A 20635-nucleotide genomic window follows, 5' to 3' on the forward strand; every position below is an offset into this window, starting at 1 on the left:
TATATGCCCCAGATTAGGACCAAAGTACAGACACGTGGAGTAACAGTCATAAGCAGCAAGTGTTATGTTTGGACTTTCAAGTGCCTTAGCCTTAAAAGGTCGTAAGGTTATTGATTTCCTGTTTCCCAATTGAGAGAAACAGCTCCTCTTACAAAATCTTACTGAAAGAGAATAAATTATATATAAAATACGTTATTACTTTAGGTTTCAGAATGTTTACCTATACATTTGGCATCACTTTCTTTACAGGTTAACCTTGTTGTTCTTGTTATTACTTCCTAGTTGTCTTTCAATCTTGTTTCACCTTATTAATAAATTTACATTAATGACATAATTAGTTTCATCTCATTATATGTGTTAACAGTAGGTAGAGATTTGTAATTTACATATTACATCTCCCTTCCTCTAAAAAGTTTTTGCCTATTTGGTGAAAACTTTTCCTTTTTACTCTTTTGACGGAACATTTTTCTGCTCCTTGTTCTCGTTGATATAGGTTCTGATTCTTCCATATCTGAACTTTCAGCACGGATTTTCCTAGGTTGCTCAGTTACGGCGTCTCCTATCCCGGGTAATGATTTCAAGGATATGGCGGGAGAGGTATTTGTCTTTGTATACTCTACTTTAGAACCATTGTAATTGTAAGTACTGACACAGCATTTATCTTGAGCTTGTTGCGAACAATCCCTCAGGGTCCACTTTTCCCAAATCCAAAAGAAGCCATTTGTGCAGCATTTACAACAACAACTGCAACAAATGCATATAACAATTATACCAATTATTGTTGCTCCCCAGGATGTTGCAACTGTGTAAAACCTTTGGTTCTGCTTAATTTCTTGATCTTTTATCATTTGTTGTACCTCCTCTGTTTGCCTACCTGTGACTCTTCAAGTCGTCGATTGAAGACATAATATTTATTAATGGTGTATGCTAAGGTAAGTCTTCAAAGTTTACATCTTTCAAATCTTCGAAGCAACAATTAAAATTTACAGGAACATAAGGTACATAATCATTTGTTAAGTTTGTTACCATGGTTGACATTGCATATAAAGTTACATAAGATGAGTATTCTTTACACTCAGGTTTCAAAGTTAATTTACCTTTGTTTTGTATTTTTACCGTCGTTGTTTCATGAGGACATAAGATGGTAAAGGTTTCTACATTTGGATTCATGAACAGCCATTGGTTGCTTAAATGTAGAGGTATCCACAGAGTTTTACTGTTTGAAAAATCTGTATTCACAACTGTCTGGGATCCTCGTTGTTGATGGGTGTAGCAATGTTGCTTCACAGTCCACCTCTGTAATGTACGTGTAAATAGGAATCTCTTCCGTACATACATAAGTGATTTCATTTGGTTGAAAACAACCTGACAACCCATTAGTTGTCATTTTTCCAAAATGTTGCCTCAAGGCATAACTGAACATATACTCTTTATTAAAATTTATGTAACTATAGGTAGATTCTTGTTGTTTCACCATGACAGGGATTGGTCTTTTACACTTTTACAATTGATACATGGTTGGTGAAAATAAAGGAATTTCCAATACATAAACCAAATATTGTTTATATGAATAGGTTTTAGGAGTTATTATCTTCTGTAATTCTGGGAAAGGGAAGTTAGGGTAGTCCAGTCCGCTTGGCAGTTTTTGGCTTCCCAAAAAGTTCTTTATCTTTTCTGCGGTTATCAGCTGTGGTTGCATAGTTCCTTGTTCTGCATGAACAAAGGCATCATTTAATATCTCAAATGAGTGTTGACTTTCATCAACCCCTCTCTGTATCAGACGAAATTGCTCATTGATTAAATTTACGTTTTCAATTTCTTCCTCTAGTTCATTTATTTTATGTTTACTGAAGTTAAGTAGTTTGTCTAAACCTTGAGCCGTATGTCCCTTGACCATGCGGGTCGGGAACCCAGTTCCCCTACCCAGTTAACCCATGGACTCGTGTTCACTGTGGGCAAGGGACAGGCTCATAAGACGACTTGCTTGCACGTGGTGCACTATGCCTCCCCAAGGTCGAGCAGGGGATCTCGGGAGAGGAAAACCACAGTCGGCACAATGGGCCAAGCTGGACGGATCTGCTAGCCTGAACTAGCAGGGAGACTACACAACCCAAATATACACAAATACAGCAGGCATTTCTAACATATAAATAAATGTGTATATTGATAACAAGGGATACAGGTGACTCTGCCTGAGGGGCAGTAGCTGGTCAAAACACACTCACAATTAATACAGAATTACTCTGTGGCTAAGCGCACAGACACAAATATGAGCACGCCTCATGGCATCCATTTGACTTTACAGGTGACCCTGCCTGATGGGCAGTAGCTGGCCAAAACACACTCACAATTAATACAGAATTACTCTGTGCTAAGCGCACAGACACAAATATAAGCACGCCTCATGGCAACCATTTGACTTTACTGGGAATACAACTATATATTCATACTCACGCGCCTGAAAGGCGACCGGCTATTCAAGCCAACAAACAAAACTATTCAATGTACCAAGCTTAACCTCGCGACTCGATACAACCTTCATCAGGTCGCGAGGGCACTCTTCCCCCTTCAGAATGCGCCCGGGGCCGAAACGGAATTTCACAACTCAATCAACCTAAACAGCAAATTTAGAGCTGGCGATGTTACCTGTCTGAAGGTATCGGGGAAAAGAGATCGAGGCATTCCTCATCACCACACAAGAAACCTCGGATCAGTCCAGGAAGGGAGGGGGAGTAGGTCAGCTGACCTGACGTCAGCTAAGACTATGAATGGAAAGAGGGAAAACGGCTCGCATCCCGGCGTTTGGGGGGGGGGGACTCCAAAGAACTTCGCAGAGAAGAACCGTTGCACGGTTCAACCTTCCTTCAAAACCTTTTCATTCTGATTCACCTTTTGCAGTGTTGAATTTACTGAGGTGATGGTGGTTTTTATAATTGTCATTTGTTCATTTGACAAGTGTAAAAACTCTTTTTGTTCTTTCTCTAATTCCGTCATGTGTTTGTTGTAATTTTTTGCATCTGATTGCGTTAATGTTCCCAATAGGATTTTTGAAACTTCACCCACGAAATTGAAGACACCTCGTTTTGGTCTCTTCTATTTCTGAGTGTTGTCTACCCAATATTCCGCCACCAGATCTTTTAAGTTGTCTCTGTACCTGCCTTTTGACCTCATATATTGTCCGAAAGCTGCGCAATCAGTATAATGATACAATTTTTTGTCTTTCATTTTCCGGAAAAAATCCGTAACTTTCCTTTGATGAATTTTTGTTTGTCTATATTTCACGGGTTCGTTCCAAATTTATATGTGACTCCTTTCCATTTCACAGGATAGAGATAGAATTTTGATTGAATTGTATGTGGGGAAAGTGGAGATGATGGAGTGCATTGAAGATGATATACGATATGTATCTTGGGTGTGATGAAGGATGAAAGCATAGATGTCATGTTTTGTGATGTTGGATGTGGTATTGTGAATGACGTGGAAAGTGGAGATTGAATTGTGGCAGAAGTTTCAAACTGATAGATGCATTGTTGGAGTGGTGGAATTTCTTCTGATGGAACCCAATTCCATAAGTAATGATTTGTGGAAATGAATATAGGGGGTCTGTTAATAAGTTCCTTGTCGGTATGTTTCATATCGGTTGGTACAGGTGAACCTTCGAGAAGAAGTTTCCAAGTGCCAATGGTTGTTTGGTCGATGATGGGCTCTTCATATATGACTGATGTGCTGTTTGGTAATTGGTCGAGATGAAGTTGGATTTGTCTTTTGAGCCCCCACCACTAGTTGGGGGGACGGGTTGTTCTTATGTCGTATTACTCAGGGGGGAAAAAAAGAGAAATAAACAAGAAAATCAATTAACATTTAATATATGACCAGTAATTTGTGAAAAAAAAAAAAGAAAACAGAACAATTAATCGGCATAACCAGCCATAAGGTACCCTATCACAACTCGCACAGGCTGTCTCCGCCACAAGCGACATATAAGGCATACTTAATAACAAACATCACGCTAGCATAATACCATCTCTGCACACACAATACACACAAAAGCTATATATACATTCTCAGCTTACACAGTTTCTCCAAAAACAAGAATCAGTACGCTAGCGTTACGTACATTACCTCGAGATGGGCTCTCCTGCCTGGAGTTTAGCTACCAAACCGAATCTTTCATGGCGCCGACCCAAACAGAATTTAGTTACGGAGCGAGACGTCCATACACGATGACTTTCCAGGCAGAAGAGACCGCGTGCTTCAGCCGAATCAGCAAGGATAGGGGAGCGATGACGTAGAATGCGCCACGGACTAAGGATAGGTAGTAGGAAAGGTAGGAAAAACGGTGTGACCCGTGGCCGCGGCCGCCGCTCGGAGAGGACACCACAAGCAATGAGCCGAAGGGATCGGCTCACTTTTTCTCTAGATATTCTGGTGGGGCGTGTATCTATGAGGAGTAGAGAAAGAAGAAGTGTTTTTCCGGTGCTTGTTGGTCCTTTGATGATGAAAGCGTTGATTTTGGGTAGTGCCGTGGAGTGTATTATGATGAATTGAGAGAAGTCTTTGGGTTGACTATTGTTTTCTTCGAAAAATGTTGTGAACCAAGATATGTTATTGGAATTTGTTTTGGTGAGGTCGTAATTGCCTCTTAATATTTGAAAGAAATGTTTGGATTTGATGTTTTGTTGGGATTGTGTGTTGAATATTTTGATTAGAGATTTAATGATGTTTTGTCCTATGTATCCCATCTGTTTCAAAAGTTGAATCTTTGTATCTGTGGGTACTTTGCGTTGGAAGTCTTCGACAGAAGAGATTGAATGTGTCTCAATGAGAAGCAATGAAATCGACGGAAAAGGTTCTTTGAGTTATTGTTTCTTTTGCGATGGCCTTTTTTTTTCTTCTATGTAAAGAGAGCAAATCTCGAAAGTCGAGTCCGTGGAGTCATTGGAAGCAATGTAATTTGTTAATTTGAGGAAGTCGATAGATCGAGTTCCATTCTTGCATAATTCGGAGAGACCTTTACGGATGAGATATGCCAAGAAGCGGGAGGGGAAGCGCACTTGTTGTGTAGTCGCATGAACTTCTGCAACTCCTGGATAGGTTGATTTAAGAAATTGTAGGATTTTGTTGATCGCTCTGTTAACAGCTATTTGTGTGGGAGACGGTGAAGACATAGTGGACGTGGTCTCCATGATCAAAGCTGGCAAATGTGGGGGCTCTCTTGAAGTTGGTGGGGGGTGTGTTTGAGAAGTTTGTCTTATGGATGATGTCGCAGTTGGACGAATAGGTGTGAGAAGGTGTGTTAACTGAGTTTCTTTGAGTGGAGGTAGAGGGACTGGAGATGTTAGTGTCGATCTTTGTTGTTTTGTTTCTAGTAGGCTCGTCAGTAATGTCGTGTTGTGTGGAGTCGCCATTTCCTCTTATTCGTTTTCTGCTGTTCTTGATAGATTAATGTTTTTGGAGTTGCTTGAAGTATGTGTATCGCCGTTAGTAGGAGTTCTTGTCTTGTTTTCTTGCTGGATTTGTTGGTCAGTGAAATGTATAGACAGTTTTTGTTTAGTAGATGATGAAGTAGTTGGAAGTGAGAGGTTATGTTCAGAAGTGTTTCCGGGGCTGATGATGGGTGGTGATGGTGATGGAGATAGAGGTTGAGATCTTCTATCTGCTCGTTGGAGATTTGTGTTTTGGTTTGGCAGATGAGAATGTATCGGCGAGGTGGAAGAGTGATTGTTTTGTTCTGGGGTGTCGTGAATGATGTCCATTGTGTTTTGGGTCTGATGTTTGGTTGGACCAAAGAAGTTGATTTGCCATTGTTACTTACCCTAGGAGAGCCGTAATCTTCGTAAGTATCATGATGATCTCCTTGTCGGAGTGCTTCATGTCGGTGGGTATTGGAGAACCCTCGAGGAGAAGCTTCCAGGTGCCGATGGTAGTTTGATCTATTATTGGCTCTTCGAATAAGACGGCTGTGCTATTTGGGAGTTGGTCAAGGTGGAAGTTTGATTTGTCTCTTTCCCTCGCGATTCTGGTTGGTTTTGTATCGGATAGGAGGAGGTTAAGGATGAGAGATTTACCTGTGTTGGTGGGACCTTGGACGACAAACGTATTAATTTTTGTGATGTTTGTTGAATGGATGATTAGGAATTTGGCAAAAAATTCTTCAACTGGGATTGCATTAGATGAAAATAGTCTTGTTAACCAAGTAACATTGGATGGTTGTACCAAGGAAAGGTCGAGTGAGTCGATGATCAATTGATAGTAGTGTTTTGTTTTAATGGTTTGAAGGGCCTCGATTGTGTGAATCTTGATTAGGGTCTTTATGATATTTTGGCCTACATAGCCAAGTTGTTTTAGGAGCTGGATCTTGGTCTCTGTGGGGAGTGTTCTTTGGAAGGATTCGTATGAGGTTATTTTGTTTTCTGTGATGAGGGAACTGATGTAATCGATGGAGAATGTGCATTGTGTTATGGCCTCTTTGGATGCTTGTTTTTTTTGCTCGACGTATTGTTCGCATGCAAGATGGGATGTTGTAGGTTGGTCTGTTACGTCATAGTGAAGTAGGGCATCTGTAAGTGGTTTTAGGATGGGGATAATTCTATTTCCATATTTATAGAAGCTTCCGAGGCCCTTGCGTATAAGATATGAAATGAATCGGGTGATGTAGCGGATGAGTTGTAGGCTCGAATGAGCCTCTGTAATTCCTTCAATGTTGACTTTAAGGAATTTAAGGATGGTTGAGAGGTGGCGGGAGGAGTTGTTGCTGTGATTGACTGTGAAGATGATGTGGATGTGGTCGCCGTGGTCGAATGCTGCAAAGGATGGTGATCTTCGGGAGGTGGGGGGGAGCGCGTCGAAGGTCCTGCGGTGGAGGATGAAGGTGTAGGATGATGATGGATTTGTGGAATCGCCTCCGTCGGGATAGTCTGATCCAGAGAGTGTGGAAGTATAGCTTGTCGGTGGTGTTGGAAAAGTAGACGAAGATGTAGGTCTTGGAGGGCTGAGGCTGGAATTTGCTGGTCCTTTTTGAGATGATCTTTTTGTTCTTTTGATAGGAGGAGGGCTGACACTACGTCGTCTGTGTGTTCTGTCGCGTATGCTATCGGCTGTTGGCGATCGTTTTCTTCCTGTATCATCGTAGTTCTGGGATTGATTTCTAGCACATCTATCGCCCTCGTGAATAATTTTTGGCGAAGGGTTCTCGACGATGTGTTCGTCAGTGAGAGGATGTACGAGAATTCCTGTTCGTTGTTGTTTATCACTTCCAAGAGTTGGAGATGAGATGTCAATGTGGATAGGGGTTCTGGTGCTGTTATCAGTTGGTGATTGTCGTTGACATAGTCGCTGAAGAAGGAAAGGGCTGTCGGTGTTATCTGTGTTTGGCTTGTCGCAAATAGCAGGTATCGTCGGGGGGGAGGGCTGATTGTCTTGCCTGTTGGTGTTGTGAAAGATGGCCATGATGTCTTGGCTGTTGTTTGGTTTGTCCATGTTAGAGACATTAGGAAATGTAATTACGCTTACCCGAATAGGGCCAGGTGGATGCTGATTTTGAAGTTCTGTTAGAAGATTTTGTTGTAATTCTTCTTCCTCTTCCCACTCTTCTTTGACGTTGAATAGGACGCCGTCGAGGAGTTGGTTGTGGACGTACTTGGCGCAGAGGTCGCTTACTGGGCACTGTGCTGATTGTTGCCAGCACTCGAAGCAGTTGCAGCACTGAGCAGGTTTTTCCAACACTGAAAGCACATGCAGAGAGTTCTGTAATGCTTGCAGATTCCGTGCATAGTGAGTGCGATATGGATGTTGATGGTGGGTATACAGGGTGTCCCAGGAGGAATGGACCAAACTTCGGGTGTTCCTTATGTTAAAGTATGCCGATATAATGCAAAACACCTATGTCCAAACTGGAACGGTTACGGAGATAATGGCCAGAGAAGTGTCAAACTTTGACCGGTGTTACACACTTGTTGATTACAAAATACATATTAAAACTGGCAGGAATATGTGGATTCTGTAATGTTAATAATGTATGTAACATCAAACTAACTTGTGAGTGACATGAAGCCATAAAATTGAAGTACAAAATACTCGCTCGCCATGTCATAATTGTCCTTAGGGTTTCCAAGCACTATACATGACACATGAATGGCAAGCGCTGACGTAACGTGGCTGACTGCGCGTTCTGATAAAGCCAACTACATACGTACGGCTAGGGTGAATCACGGCACTCAAGGACAAACAGAGATAAGGCCTCTCAGCTGACAGGCACGGTGCGTGGACCTGCCAGAAGACCACACTTTTCTTGGGCCATTATCTCCGTAACCGTTCAACTTTGGACATAGGTGTTTTGGGTTATATCGGCATACTTTAACATAAGGAACCCCCCCCGAAGTTTGGTCCATTCCTCCTGGGACACCCTGTATTTGCAAAACAAGTTGGTGATGTAATGAGTTTTATCATGAAATGGGTTCATATAGGTCTGCCATCATGTATCGCCATCCCATCGATAAGCGGAGAATAGCTGGTTCAGCAGAATTAATGCACGAGCCTTCCGGCACGCGCGAGATGTTGGTCTGTCGCCGAGCTCGGCCCAAGCCTTGCCGCTAAACAGTTTATACTATAAATGGCATTTACTAAATGCATTCAGCGGCCTGTCTCTGACTGTACTTCCTCGATGTTTTGAGCTTGTAGCTTCCACCGTGTAACTAGTGTGATTATTAGCGCCCACTTAAGTGTCTGCATTATCTGAAATTGAATGAAAAAAGTAAGGTTTCAACCTGTTAATATGTACTTCTTGATGCCTCCGTTTACCTGGTTCTTGAATAACAGCATTAGAACCTTGAATTTTCTTTTATTTGGTATGGCCCTTTCCATAACGGGTCCAGTTTTTGTCTGTTCTCTGTTCTCAACAAGGCTAAATCATTTTCCTTAAACTCATAACTATTGGTTTCACTTTTGTCCTTGCGATTCTTTAAACTGTATTAATCTCTTTTATGATAATTGCTGACAAGTCTGCATTTTGTGTTTGATCTCTAATACTATACAAAGTTATAAATAGGTTGGGGTTGTCGTAATTTTCCTGGGATGTTTGCAACTCTCCCAAACAGTACTTCATAAGGGGTGTACTTCGTAATTGAATGAGGTGTCGTGTTGTACGTGAAACAAGCAAAAGGTAACCATTCGTCCCAGATATTTAGTTTTGTATCCCAGAAGCAACGTAAATTATTGGGAAGCGTTTTATGTGTTCTTTCTAAGGCTCCATTGCTCTCTGGGTGATACGCTGTTGTGCAAATTTTCTCAATTTGGAATAACTTACAAATTCGTTTAAAGACGTCACTCATGAAATTAGATCCCTGATCTGTCACAATTTCTGTGGGGATTCCATAATTTAGTATAATATTCTTAACAGAAGCGTTAGTGACTTCATCTCGCATTTGATTTTGCAAAGGTATAGCTATAAAATATTTGCTATGATTATCTTGACACTTCAGAATGTATTTCATGCCAGTTTCCTCATAGGTATAGGTCATACTGCTGCGTGGCTGTCAAACAGATTTTGGGGTAGCAGAAAACGATGCTGCTAAAATTATGACTTCCCCTGTAAAGTTTAGAATTTTTAAAGAACTCGGCCTTGTGTTACACATTAACTTGACTGATTTATGGATGGGCAGCTGGCTTCCAGCTTGACCCAAGACACATGCTGCAAGTCCCAGGGGGGAAATCTCAAATTGTGAGAAGAAAGTGAGGAATTTCACAGAACCCTAACCACACACAAGCATCAGTTGACCATCACATAACTGGACAGTTACAACTTCAACGAAATGTGGGAGGGGGTCTGGCAGGCCATCAGNCTGTAATTTTTCTCTTGAAATTTCCGGGAAGTGGTAACAGTCGGTCCAATTTTGAATTGCTATATCTTGGCATAACTTGTTTATGTGCTTAAGGTACTGCGCAATCTCGTTTGACTGGCTGTCTATCCCTTTCAGGTTAGTATATACTACTACTTGCCATTCAGTGTTATATAAATTCAGCTGGCCCTTATTCTCATAGTATATTCCTGTTGATTGATCATAACTTTCCACTAGATAACCTGTTGTTCTAAGATGGGTTGTAATCCATGAATTGTTCCCATCCATAGGAGTATGATCGCCCTGTGCATCATTTTCTGAAACCAATTTAAATTGCATTTTATTTCCTTCCCCTTTTATTATGCATCCTTTTAATAAAAAGGTTTTACTCTATTTACATGTACTTTCTGTACTTTGCGCCCCCTCTTTATCGTAATGTTTACTTTGTCTATTCCTAATACTTCATATGGACCAATCCACTGGCTGCTCAGTTTCCGGGATCTTCCTCGCCTTACGGTTTCATCAAATAAAAGTACTTTATCTCCTATGTTTACTTGAACCTTTTCCGCCGTCTGATCATAATACCGTTTACTTTTCTGTTTGGCCTCTAATAATTTCTTTTTAGCCACCTCGTGCACTGTCTGTAGCCTGCTCCTTAACTCTAGCACATAGTCGTCATAATTGTTTTGCGGGCTGGGTGGTTCATGCAAGGTCGAGGGCAAGGTCGACCTAAAACCGTACACCAACTCGAATGGTGTATACCCCGTGGCAGTATGTACGGTAGTATTGTACACGCACATAGTGTATGGTACCCATTCATCCCAATTTCTTTGGTCTTCATTTATGTAGTGTCGCAAGTACTCTTCTAGAACCCTGTGACTGCGTTCTAGGTTTCCGTTCGATTCCGGCCTAAACGCGGTAGTTTGGAGTTTCTTAATTCTTAGCAATTTACACACATTTTTTAAGACGTCACTCAGGAAGTTAGCTACCTGATCGGTTAGTATCTGTTTTGGCGTACCCATCTTTAATATGACATTCACCACAAATTCCCTCGCTATTGTCTCTGCATCCTGTCTTGGGATTGGGATTGCGGTTACTAGTTTGCTAAGGTCATCTTGAGATGTGAGGATGTACTTATTCCCTTTTTCTGTTTCCGGCAGGGATCCTACAATGTCTAAACAGCACTTATCAAACGGATGATCGGCAGTGGTTGTGATTTCCATTGATGCTTTATTCTTGGGACCTAGCAGTTTATTAATCTGGCAGCTCTTACACTTCTTTATATAGTCCTCAATTTCTTATCTCATGTTAGGCCAATGAAATTTAGCTTTTATCGCCTTGTATGTTTTATTCATTCCCCTATGACCTCCAATTGGTGCGTCATGATACTCGAAAAGTATTTGTTTCTTTTGATCTTCCCCTGTGATCTCTACGGGGTTCTGAGTTTCTACTCTGCTCCACGTGTTAATTCTGCTTAAGGCGTCCGCATTCGTATTTAACGATCCCTTCTTATACAGGATTTCATAATCGTGTTCTTCTAACTTAATCCTCCATTTGAGTAATCTGGATCCGGGATCCTTGATGTTCATAATCCACTTTAGTGGTTTATGATCACTGGCGTTCTTGAATTTTCGCCCATACAAATAAGGTCTAAGGTGTTTTATTCCCCATACTATAGCTAGTAACTCCTTTTCGCTTGTGCTGTAGTTCTTTTCAGCTTTGTTTAAATTTCTACTAGTATAAGGCAGGTCTTTGCCAATCTCTCCTTGGGATAGTATTGCACCTAGGCCTTGATTGCTTGCATCTGTCGTGAGGATAAACTCTTTGGAAAAATCAGGGTATTGCAAGATGGTTTGCATTGTTAATTTTGCTTTTAAACTCATGAAGGCATTCTCTTGTTCTGCCTTCCACTCAAATTTTGCGTCTTTCTTAAATAAAGCATGCAACGGTGCTGCTATCTTGCTAAACCTAGGAATGAACCTCCGGTAATAACCTATCATTCCCAAGAAACTCTGTAATTGTCTTTCAGTCTCTGGCCTGGGGAAGTTTTCAATTACGTCTACCTTGCCTGGATCAGGTTTACACCCCTCTTCAGTAATTACGTGTCCTAAGTAATTAACCTCTTTTCTTAAAAATTCACACTTATCCGGTTGGAGCTTTATATGGTATTTCCGAAGTCATGAAAATACCTCTCGTAACTTTATGTCATGCTCTACCAATGACCTAGCGTAGATTACTACGTCGTCAATGAATACAAAGCATCGTGACCCAGTTAGGCCACTCAACACGGAATTCATCATTGACTGGAAAGTAGTGGGTGCTGTCTTTAGCCCGAACGGCATTCTTTTATAGGCCCAATGCCCCTGTTTAGTGCTGAAAGCCGTTTTGTCCCTGTCCTCCGGACTCAACTCTATCTGATGGTAACCCATCACCATGTCAATGCATGAAAAGTATTTGGACTGGCCCAGCTGGTCCAAAATTTCCGTTATGTCAGGGAGAGGGTAGGCGTTTCCAATTGTCTTTTCATTTAGTCTCCGGAAACCCACAACTATTCGCCATTTTCTCTCTCTGCTGGCATCTACCTTTTTTGGTACTACCAATAATGGGCTATTCCAAGGTGAGCTACTCTCTTCTATGATTCCTTCGTCCAATAATTTCTCAACTTGTTTTTCGATCTCTGCCTTTTGTGCTTCGGGAAGTCTATATGGTCTAGTGTTTATGGGGACCGTTGTGGCTACTACTGTTATTGAATGCCTTGTTGCGTTTGTGGCGGTTAATTTTTCCCCGGGCAGATGAAAAATATCCTGCAGTTCTAGGCAGGTATTCTCTAATACCTCCTTCTCCTCGTTATTTAAGTTTTCCCAGTACTTCCCTTCCTCTATTCCAGTTTTCCTGATCTATGCCCTCCTTGTCTGGGGTCATGATTTCGATCTTCGTCAACCTCAGTCGTGGTTCTGGTATTTCAACTTCTCGGTCATTCGTATTTAGTATACTGGTTAGTGCATACCCATTCTTAACTGTAATCAGGGAACTGGCTACATAAATCCCTGTGTCTAACTCTTGTCTCTCAATCAGGCCTTCCTTCTGGCCGTTTTCACATTCTATTGGCACCTGTACTATCATTTCCGACCTTTTTGTAAGGGTGATCGTTCTTACTTTCTTATTTGTATTCTCTGTTTCCCTGTGGTATATTAGTGGTCTTTCTAATCTGCTATTTTGCCACTTAAAACTAACCCTTTTTTGTTCATAGCATATTTGGGCTCTTGTTCTTTGGAGGAAATCCTTCCCTAATATTCCATCTCCTTCTACATCTAGTTGCTTATTTACCAACTGAAAGCTTATTGGGATCCTCATTCTCCCTTCTTTTACATTGGCTTCTATCAGCCCATGTGTTTCTACTATCGCCCCTTCTACTGATTTGAGTTTTACCTTTTTCTGGTGGTCGTATCTGGTGCTTCCTATCAATTTCTGGCTCTTCACTACTGATACCTCTGCCCCAGTATCTAGCAAGGATAGTAACCCCTTTTCCTTGCTGATATCCAGCTTCAACTCAACAAAATCACCTTTAGTAGTGTTAACACAGCCTAATGCACGTTGCTGACTGTTGGTTGGCTGCCTGCCGACAGTCCGTTCGCATTTCCCGAATGTTCCTGACCTGTACTTCTGCTACTAACTTTTTGTCTCGTCATACGACAATTCCTTGCATAATGGCCTTTCCTATTACAATTGTAGCATATTACCTCAAAACGCCTATTCGTTCTTTCTACTCCGACCTGATTCACCCTAGTCTGGGTAGTGTGAGTGGACCCTACTTTCGTGGTTTTCTTCAGGGAACATGTCTGGGTAGTATGTCCTACTTTTCCACAGTTGCCACATCTTACTTGGGCTTCTATCTCTCCCTTATAGCGCTCTTGCTTGGACACAATCGCACTTTCTTCCTCAAGGGCTGTCTCCGCGATATCATCGAAACTTTCGGCTCCTTACAATCGTCTGTATCCTGTCTGAGCACAAACCTTGAATAAAACAAATGTTCCTCAATTTGTCGGCTAACGTTAAAATACCTGCCCGTTCCTCTTCCGTCCAGTCTTGGAGTGCTGATTCTCGAAATTTTGAACCTAACGTTTGAATCTTTTGAATCCATTCGGATATGTTTTCAGATTTGTGCTGTCTAGCCCAGAATAGTTGGTTAGCGTGAAAGTCTAACGTTCTCTTTTCGATATATGTACGTATTCTTGAGGAACTCTTTCAGCTCGTCCCAACTCTCCAAATTTCTATGTGCAATAGCCGTTCTGGGTTCACCGCTAATTTTGGTAAGAATGAACTGGCACAACCTATTTTTGTCCTCTGGGCGTACACAATTAAACGCCGTGTCTACATTGGACACAAATGTTAAAATTTCTTTCTTGTTGCCATTAAAGAGTGAAACTAACTTAAGAGCTCCTATCACACTGATATATTCCGTGGTCATCATGTCTGACCTCCCTGCGTCTGCCTCTGACATTGGGACAGTATGATTGAGCAAGGACTCACCACCTTTGTCTTCTTTCTTCCTTCTTGAGTGCTGCTGCGCTCCTCTCACCTGCGGGATTGCCCTGGCCGCTGGCTGATGTAGGTGAGTTTCTGCAACCTGCGTTGATGTCTCGCCGTAGTTGCCTTCTCTGCTGTTTTCTCCTTCACTGAAAACTTTTAAGTCTAATTAACTTACTACCCTTGCAAATTAAAGTTCTCTTTTGTCACCTATCGGTGACCTGTTATCAGACGAATTTACTTCTGTCGTCGACTATCTGCTACCAGTAGTTGCTTACCGCGATCTTTCTCAATAGCTTTCACAAACAAATAGCATCTGTTTCTTTCTTTTGTCACCTATCAGTGACCTGTTGTCTGACAAATTTATTTCTGTCGTTGACTATCTGCTACCAGCAGTTGCTTACCGCGATCTTTCTCAGTCGCTTTCACCAACAAATAAAATCTGTTCTACTTTACCAAATTTCCTTGGCTGTTACCTCCTGGGAGAACTGTCTCGCTTGGAGACCGACCTGATCTCGTTTGTTTCGTCGCTTCTCCTTGGGGTCTTCCACCACTCGTTCCATGTCTTGGATGTTGATCCTGCGAGAGTTGCAGACTTCGATGTACACCTGTCGTGAAGACCTTAGCGCACACCCCGCGTTTCACGCTAGTTGTCGTGAAGACCTCAGCGTTCACATCGCAGCTGACACCAGTTGTCGTATCCTAGCTGTGGAGCACGGATTGATTGGGCCGAGCGGGAGCCATAGTTCCGTTGACTTCGCTGGTTGAAGGAAGACTTGCTGAAGATTTAGCTTAAAACAAACTGTTTATTATACAAATGCTACTGTACAAACTTGAGAAACAGGTAAGTGCCTTAGGCCAATGGCGGCGGCCGAGTCTCTAAACAGCACAGAGTCCCCAACTCTTAGTGACTGGTTAGAAAGCTGTCGTCAGCTAATTTCCTTGGGTTTATATATGTTCCTTAGGGGTCGTTCTCTAGGAATCTCCTGTTGAACTTTCCCCTCCTGACGACACATCTCAACTCGATATGTATATGGACATGGTCTTACAGTATCATGGCCCTGTTTCGGGGACTTTACCCAGAGGGTGGTAAAATGTTCAAGTTGGTCACGTACTGTTTGAAATGGTTGCCCGAGGGCTAATAAACTAAATAAATTTGGAAGCTATTTGTTGTTATGGGACCGGGATGGGTGTGATGCAGGAGGATGCCCCTCCCCAACCCACAATACATATATATATATCAACATAAATTTATTGACTAAAGTAAACAAATAAATGTAATAATTGAAATAAACTGAAATAAGTAAAACAAAACAAGTTAATTAAGTTATTGCTTCCCTGCAATCACTTCCCCTCTATCTGAGGTTACTAGCCAGGCTGTGACAAACAGGTCTCTACTTACATAGCGTAGCAATGCTGTAGAAAACAATCATGGTAGCGTGTAGTTCTGGTAGAGATCTGTAGTCACTGCAGCTTGACGCCTGCCACCTTAGGATAGCGGTTTCCCCCTGGAGGATGGACCTTCGGCTAGCTTAAACTGTAACTCTGTCTATACTGAAGAAGAAGTGCTTCTACTTCCTGTGTGCTACTTTATATATTCTTACATTCTCTGAATCATATTGTAACAACTTTTACAATTGGACCTCTCCGTTCTAAACTAGCAAGTGATGCATGGTGCTGAATACTCGATACAGGCTATGTGATTTATTTCCTTATGACAAGTGTTCTGACTTTCGCCCTCGGTAAAGTTACTCCTCTTGGCGACATCCTTTGTCAGCCCTCCCGTGTAGGAAGTCTATATGGTCTGGCTTCCTAGTGTTACTCGCTCTGGGTTTTCTGGGACCACATCCTATATCCTGTAGCTAAGCCTTTCTTCATATGTGAGTAATAAAATGATTAAATTGATAATACATAGGTATACATATTCGTTCAATTCTTATCTCTTCCAGTGAAATCAATAATACATCAATCAGTTGGTATATATATAGATATGTAGATAGGGTGAGGTCACGAGGTCACCTCATAACAGTGTAAATATCTCTGTTTACAGGTCAAGCTACCGTATTTTCCTTTGTGTACAATCTCTGCCATAAGTTTTGACTTTCATATTCATAGTTTTGTCTTAATTTACTAATTATAACCTCCATATACAACAAGGGAAGAAGTAACGGTACCAACAGTAACGTTAAATTTTACTTCAACCATGGGCTTCAAGAGCCAGAGATATACATTGCAAATATCCCAGGTGTGAGGAACATGATAAGGTAAAGTTTAATGAAAATAAACTATCCCGCGGACCCCCAGGGGTCCGCGTACCACAGGTTGGGAAACACTGCGGTAGAGTATCTGGGACATAGTGACCAAGGAAGGCGTCAAACCAGACCCCCGGAAGATACAGGCTGTTAGAAATTATCCAACCCCTCGTACAGTTAAGGAGGTTCGGGCTTTTATAGGACTAGCTGGGTACTATAGGCGTCATGTTCGCAATTTTGCAGAAATTGCTAAACCCTTGACGAATTTAACTAGGAAAGATAGTCCATTTAAATGGGGACTTGAGCAACAGGAAGCTTTTGATGAGTTAAAAGATAAATTGAGTCGGGAACCCTTGTTGATTTACCCAATTTTTTCGCAGCCCTTTATTGTGGCTTGCAATGCATCAACCAAAGCGGTTGCAGCCATCTTGTCACAGGTTAAAGACGGAGAGGAGCGGCCAGTAGCATACTGTAGCCGACAGCTGAACTCCGCGGAATCCAAGTGCAGCATAACTGAGTTAAGAGTTGCTAGCGTTGATTTTTGCAGTTAAACAATTCAGATGTTATTTGTATGGGCGACAGTTTAAAGTATATACGGACCATAGAGCTTTGCAATGATTATTGAATTTACAGGATCCGAGTTCCAGTTTGACCCGCTGGGCAGTGAAATTATCTGAATATGATTTTGTAGTGGAACACCGATCAAATTCGAAAATGAGGCACGGTGTGTACAAGTAGTAATGGGAGGACTATTCATTGACAAAAGAGAAAATAAAGGAAGCACAGGAAAATGATTTATTATAGGAGGAATATAAGGTATCTGAGAAATTCTGGTTAGATGAGGACCAGGTGTTGTATTATGAGGGACAGGAAGGATGTCCACTTGTAATTCCAAGGGAACTACATAGTTGCAACCGTACTAAAATGTTATCATGAATTGCCATTTGCCGCACATCAAGGCGTTGCAAGGACCATTGCCGCTATTAGACGAAAATATTGGTGGGAATCTTTAAGTAAAGATGTTACAGAATATATAAATGCTCGTGAAGCATATGCAAAGAGGAAAACGGGAAATAAAATAGTCGCACCCCTGGGAGAATCCTTAGTCGCAAAGGAATTCTTGGATGTAGTATCATTGGACGTGGTAGGACCACTTCCGGTTACAAATAGTGGAAATAAGTACTTACATTTGTAGATCATTTTACGAGATTTTGTGATGCAATCCCCATACCCACACAAGAAGCGGAAGTAATAGCCAGAGAATTTGTAATGAAGATTATTACGCAATATGGGGTCCCTAAGAAACTATTAACAGATAGAGGAGGAAACCTGCAAGCTGTTGAAAATACAGAAGTTACAGACCAGTAGTTACAATGCTCAGGCAAACGGAATTTGCGAGCGGATGCACAAGTTACTAATTGATATGATTTTCACACTTTGTAAATAAGGACGCGAAGAATTGGGACAAGTTCTTACCGTCCCACCCAGTGAAGCCTCAAGCCACACCGGTTGGTCGCTACTCTTTATCTTCCTTCCTTTCTCTTGTCGTTCTCGCTGCTGCCGTCGTTGGTAGTGGAGCTTGCAGCTAGGTCTGCTTTACCTGGCTCCACCGCTTCTCCAACTCCACCACTTCTCTTCACTATGGAAAGGGGTATCAGGTCCGGGACTTGGCGTGATTTGTCAATGGGCGCCAGCAACTGTGGGTACAGCTGCGAAGTGAAGAGAAAATGTGGACGGGGTGGGAGCTGATGGTGATTGGGCTAGTCGTGGGTGGCGTGAGACTCTGGCTCAGGTCGTTTAGGGCCTTACTCCGACGAGGAGAAGAACATACTGGACACAAACACTTGGCACCACTTAACTTTATTGATTTTTAATCTGAGCGCCACTGAGATAGAACTCAGGTCGTTACTTTACTATGATCTCCACCCGTTGTTCAAACACTACTTTCACTTAACAAACGATGGAGAGGGCTAGTTCCGCGTCCGGCGAGTTTAACTGTTCTTACGAAACTTTTGAAAAAGAACTCACCATCTGTTTTTGCAGATTCAGAGGTACTGCCAAAATTTGAGGAACGCCTCGTTGCCATCCTCCAAATCTCCTGGTTGACTGGATTTAGAGGGGGAAGGGGTTCGATAGAGTTTCTCGTTCCTCCAATGGTCAGCTGTTTCGCGGCGAAAGTTGGGGTTCACACGCTGTCACAGTCTTTCTGATCCGGGGTGGATTGAGAGGGTTCAATCTCACGGTCTCCTAAGGGTAGGTCCGTGACGAATCGGGTGTTGAAAATTGGTCCCGTTCCTCTACTAATGAAACAATTCGCCGCTCCTTTCTAAAAGCAGGTTTTAACATTTGGAGAGTTATGACCGTTAGAGGGCCACCTCTCTACGTGACAATAGTTCTTTCCAACGTCTTTTGGACAGATTTCTCTTTTATTAGAACGTATGGCTCTTTCTAAAAGTAGGGAGAGTGTCGGGCTGGTTTGGGTTTAGTCCGGGGATTATGACCCGTCATAAACTTTACCATCTCGGAACTGCGAAAGGGTTCAGGTCCCTCTGGTTGGAGTGGGGTGTGAGGTATTACCTCTGCTTTGATGTAGTGACAAGTACGGACACACGTGAACAAAACATTGTAGTCCTTTGCATTGTAGGGTTACAAAGTATGTCCCCTACGCAGTAATGGCGTATAGAGCCACTCCACATTGTACAGTGAAATATTCCCCTTACTACCTGGTATATGGTAGGGATTTGAGACTTCCAATAGAGGACGATTGGAAGCCGACACTGCGGGAAGAAGCCGGAAATAAAGACGATTACGATAGACATGTTAAGGAATTAGCCCTAAGGATACACGAAGCGAATCAGGAGGCTGGGAAACAGTCCAAATTGAGTCATGAACTTGCTAAGAAGTACTACGATAGGAAAACTCGTGAAAATTTATTAAAGAAGGGACATTTTGTGTATCTACATAACCCTATAACAAAGGGGGAAAGCTAAGAAATTTGAATATAAGTATCAGGGTCCTTATAGGATATTAGAGAAAATATAACCACCGATTTACAAGTTAAAAATAGAGGAAGACAAATCCATTACATTGCACGTAAACAGGTTAAAACGAGCCAGCACAGGCTCGGAAATGAATAGAAATATGGTAGACAGGAAGAAGTGTAATCAGAATAAGAAGAACCAATTGATGTATCGAAATAAATCGCGAGTAAGCGAGGCAATAGAGAAATCCCGAGAGGATAAAGTAGAAATACCTCCGACTCAAGTAAGAGAAAGAGATGAACCTGAAAATAGGGAGACAGACGAAGAGTCGCCAGAAGTAAGTCCAACCATAGAGGATCAGCAGCACCCCGAATGGACGCCAGAGACACGTTACCTACGACGGAAAATAGTTGATGAGAATAATAGGACTTTTGGAAGTACTAGCGATAGTCCATATGTGTTGCGGTCAAAATGAAGTCGAACTCAGTTCCCGGAACATAGTGTTGTGCCCCAAGGGGTTAGGGTAGCTCTGACCCCTCGATGGCTCGTGGATAGCTCGTACCGGGTTTGGGAGACACCAGGTAAAATAAACACTGGTATATAACACATAGAGGATGTATTCTTTCAACTCTCTCTCTCTCTCTCTGATACCTAACCTATAACATGAAAACAACTCTATTTAAAACTACAAGTACAGGATATATTCACTCCTTGGCCTATCGCCTCATCATCATGAAGTCCTATTCAAAATCAGTCCTTCAGTTTCACAGTTCTGAGTGTGTTAGTTTACCACTGACAGTGACCCGAAACGAGGCAAGTACTCACTTGAACAGAATAGTAGACACAGAATGGCGATTCTTGCTGGTCCCTTCATTGTTGGCACTGTCACAGAGTTTGGTAGCAACGACTACGCCCAAAAAGCCCTCTCCAGCACTCGCGTCTAGGGTTTTTGTAAGTCTCTATGCGACGCGCGAGTACTACCCACGCGCGGAACCACCCTAGAATAGTCTTTTCCCATTGGCGGTCGTCTCTTGCTGCT

At 42.1% G+C, this 20635-nt stretch overlaps 1 protein-coding gene across 3 annotated transcripts; it reads right to left on the minus strand.

Annotated features, from left to right (window-relative positions):
* Window positions 1–432: 432 nt before the first annotated feature.
* LOC111875661 lies at window positions 433–19962 on the minus strand. Of its 3 annotated transcripts, XR_002844779.2 has the most exons (3): window positions 14367–19961; window positions 2859–7724; window positions 433–1872 (listed from the first exon to the last, which is right to left on the minus strand). XR_002844779.2 is itself a non-coding variant. In XM_023872084.2 (2 exons), exon 2 carries the CDS (start codon window positions 7477–7479, stop codon window positions 5812–5814), a length of 1668 nt encoding a protein of 555 aa, XP_023727852.1. In that variant the 5' UTR covers window positions 7480–7724; window positions 14367–19961; the 3' UTR covers window positions 1880–5811. The 3 variants fall into 3 exon arrangements, 1 of the variants encoding a protein (XP_023727852.1); XM_023872084.2 differs by lacking the exon at window positions 433–1872 and having other exon boundaries at window positions 1880–7724; XR_002844780.2 differs by lacking the exons at window positions 433–1872; window positions 2859–7724 and adding an exon at window positions 9846–10153 and having other exon boundaries at window positions 14367–19962.
* Window positions 19963–20635: the final 673 nt, after the last annotated feature.

This window comes from Cryptotermes secundus, unplaced genomic scaffold (assembly GCF_002891405.2).
Source record: "Cryptotermes secundus unplaced genomic scaffold, Csec_1.0 scaffold1150, whole genome shotgun sequence".
In the NCBI taxonomy this organism is placed as follows: Eukaryota; Metazoa; Arthropoda; class Insecta; order Blattodea; family Kalotermitidae; genus Cryptotermes; species Cryptotermes secundus.

Bases quoted from the DNA above. Each gene is read 5' to 3' on its own strand.
- LOC111875661 (XM_023872084.2), bottom strand. From the start codon at position 7,479: ATGGACAAACCAAACAACAGCCAAGACATCATGGCCATCTTTCACAAC.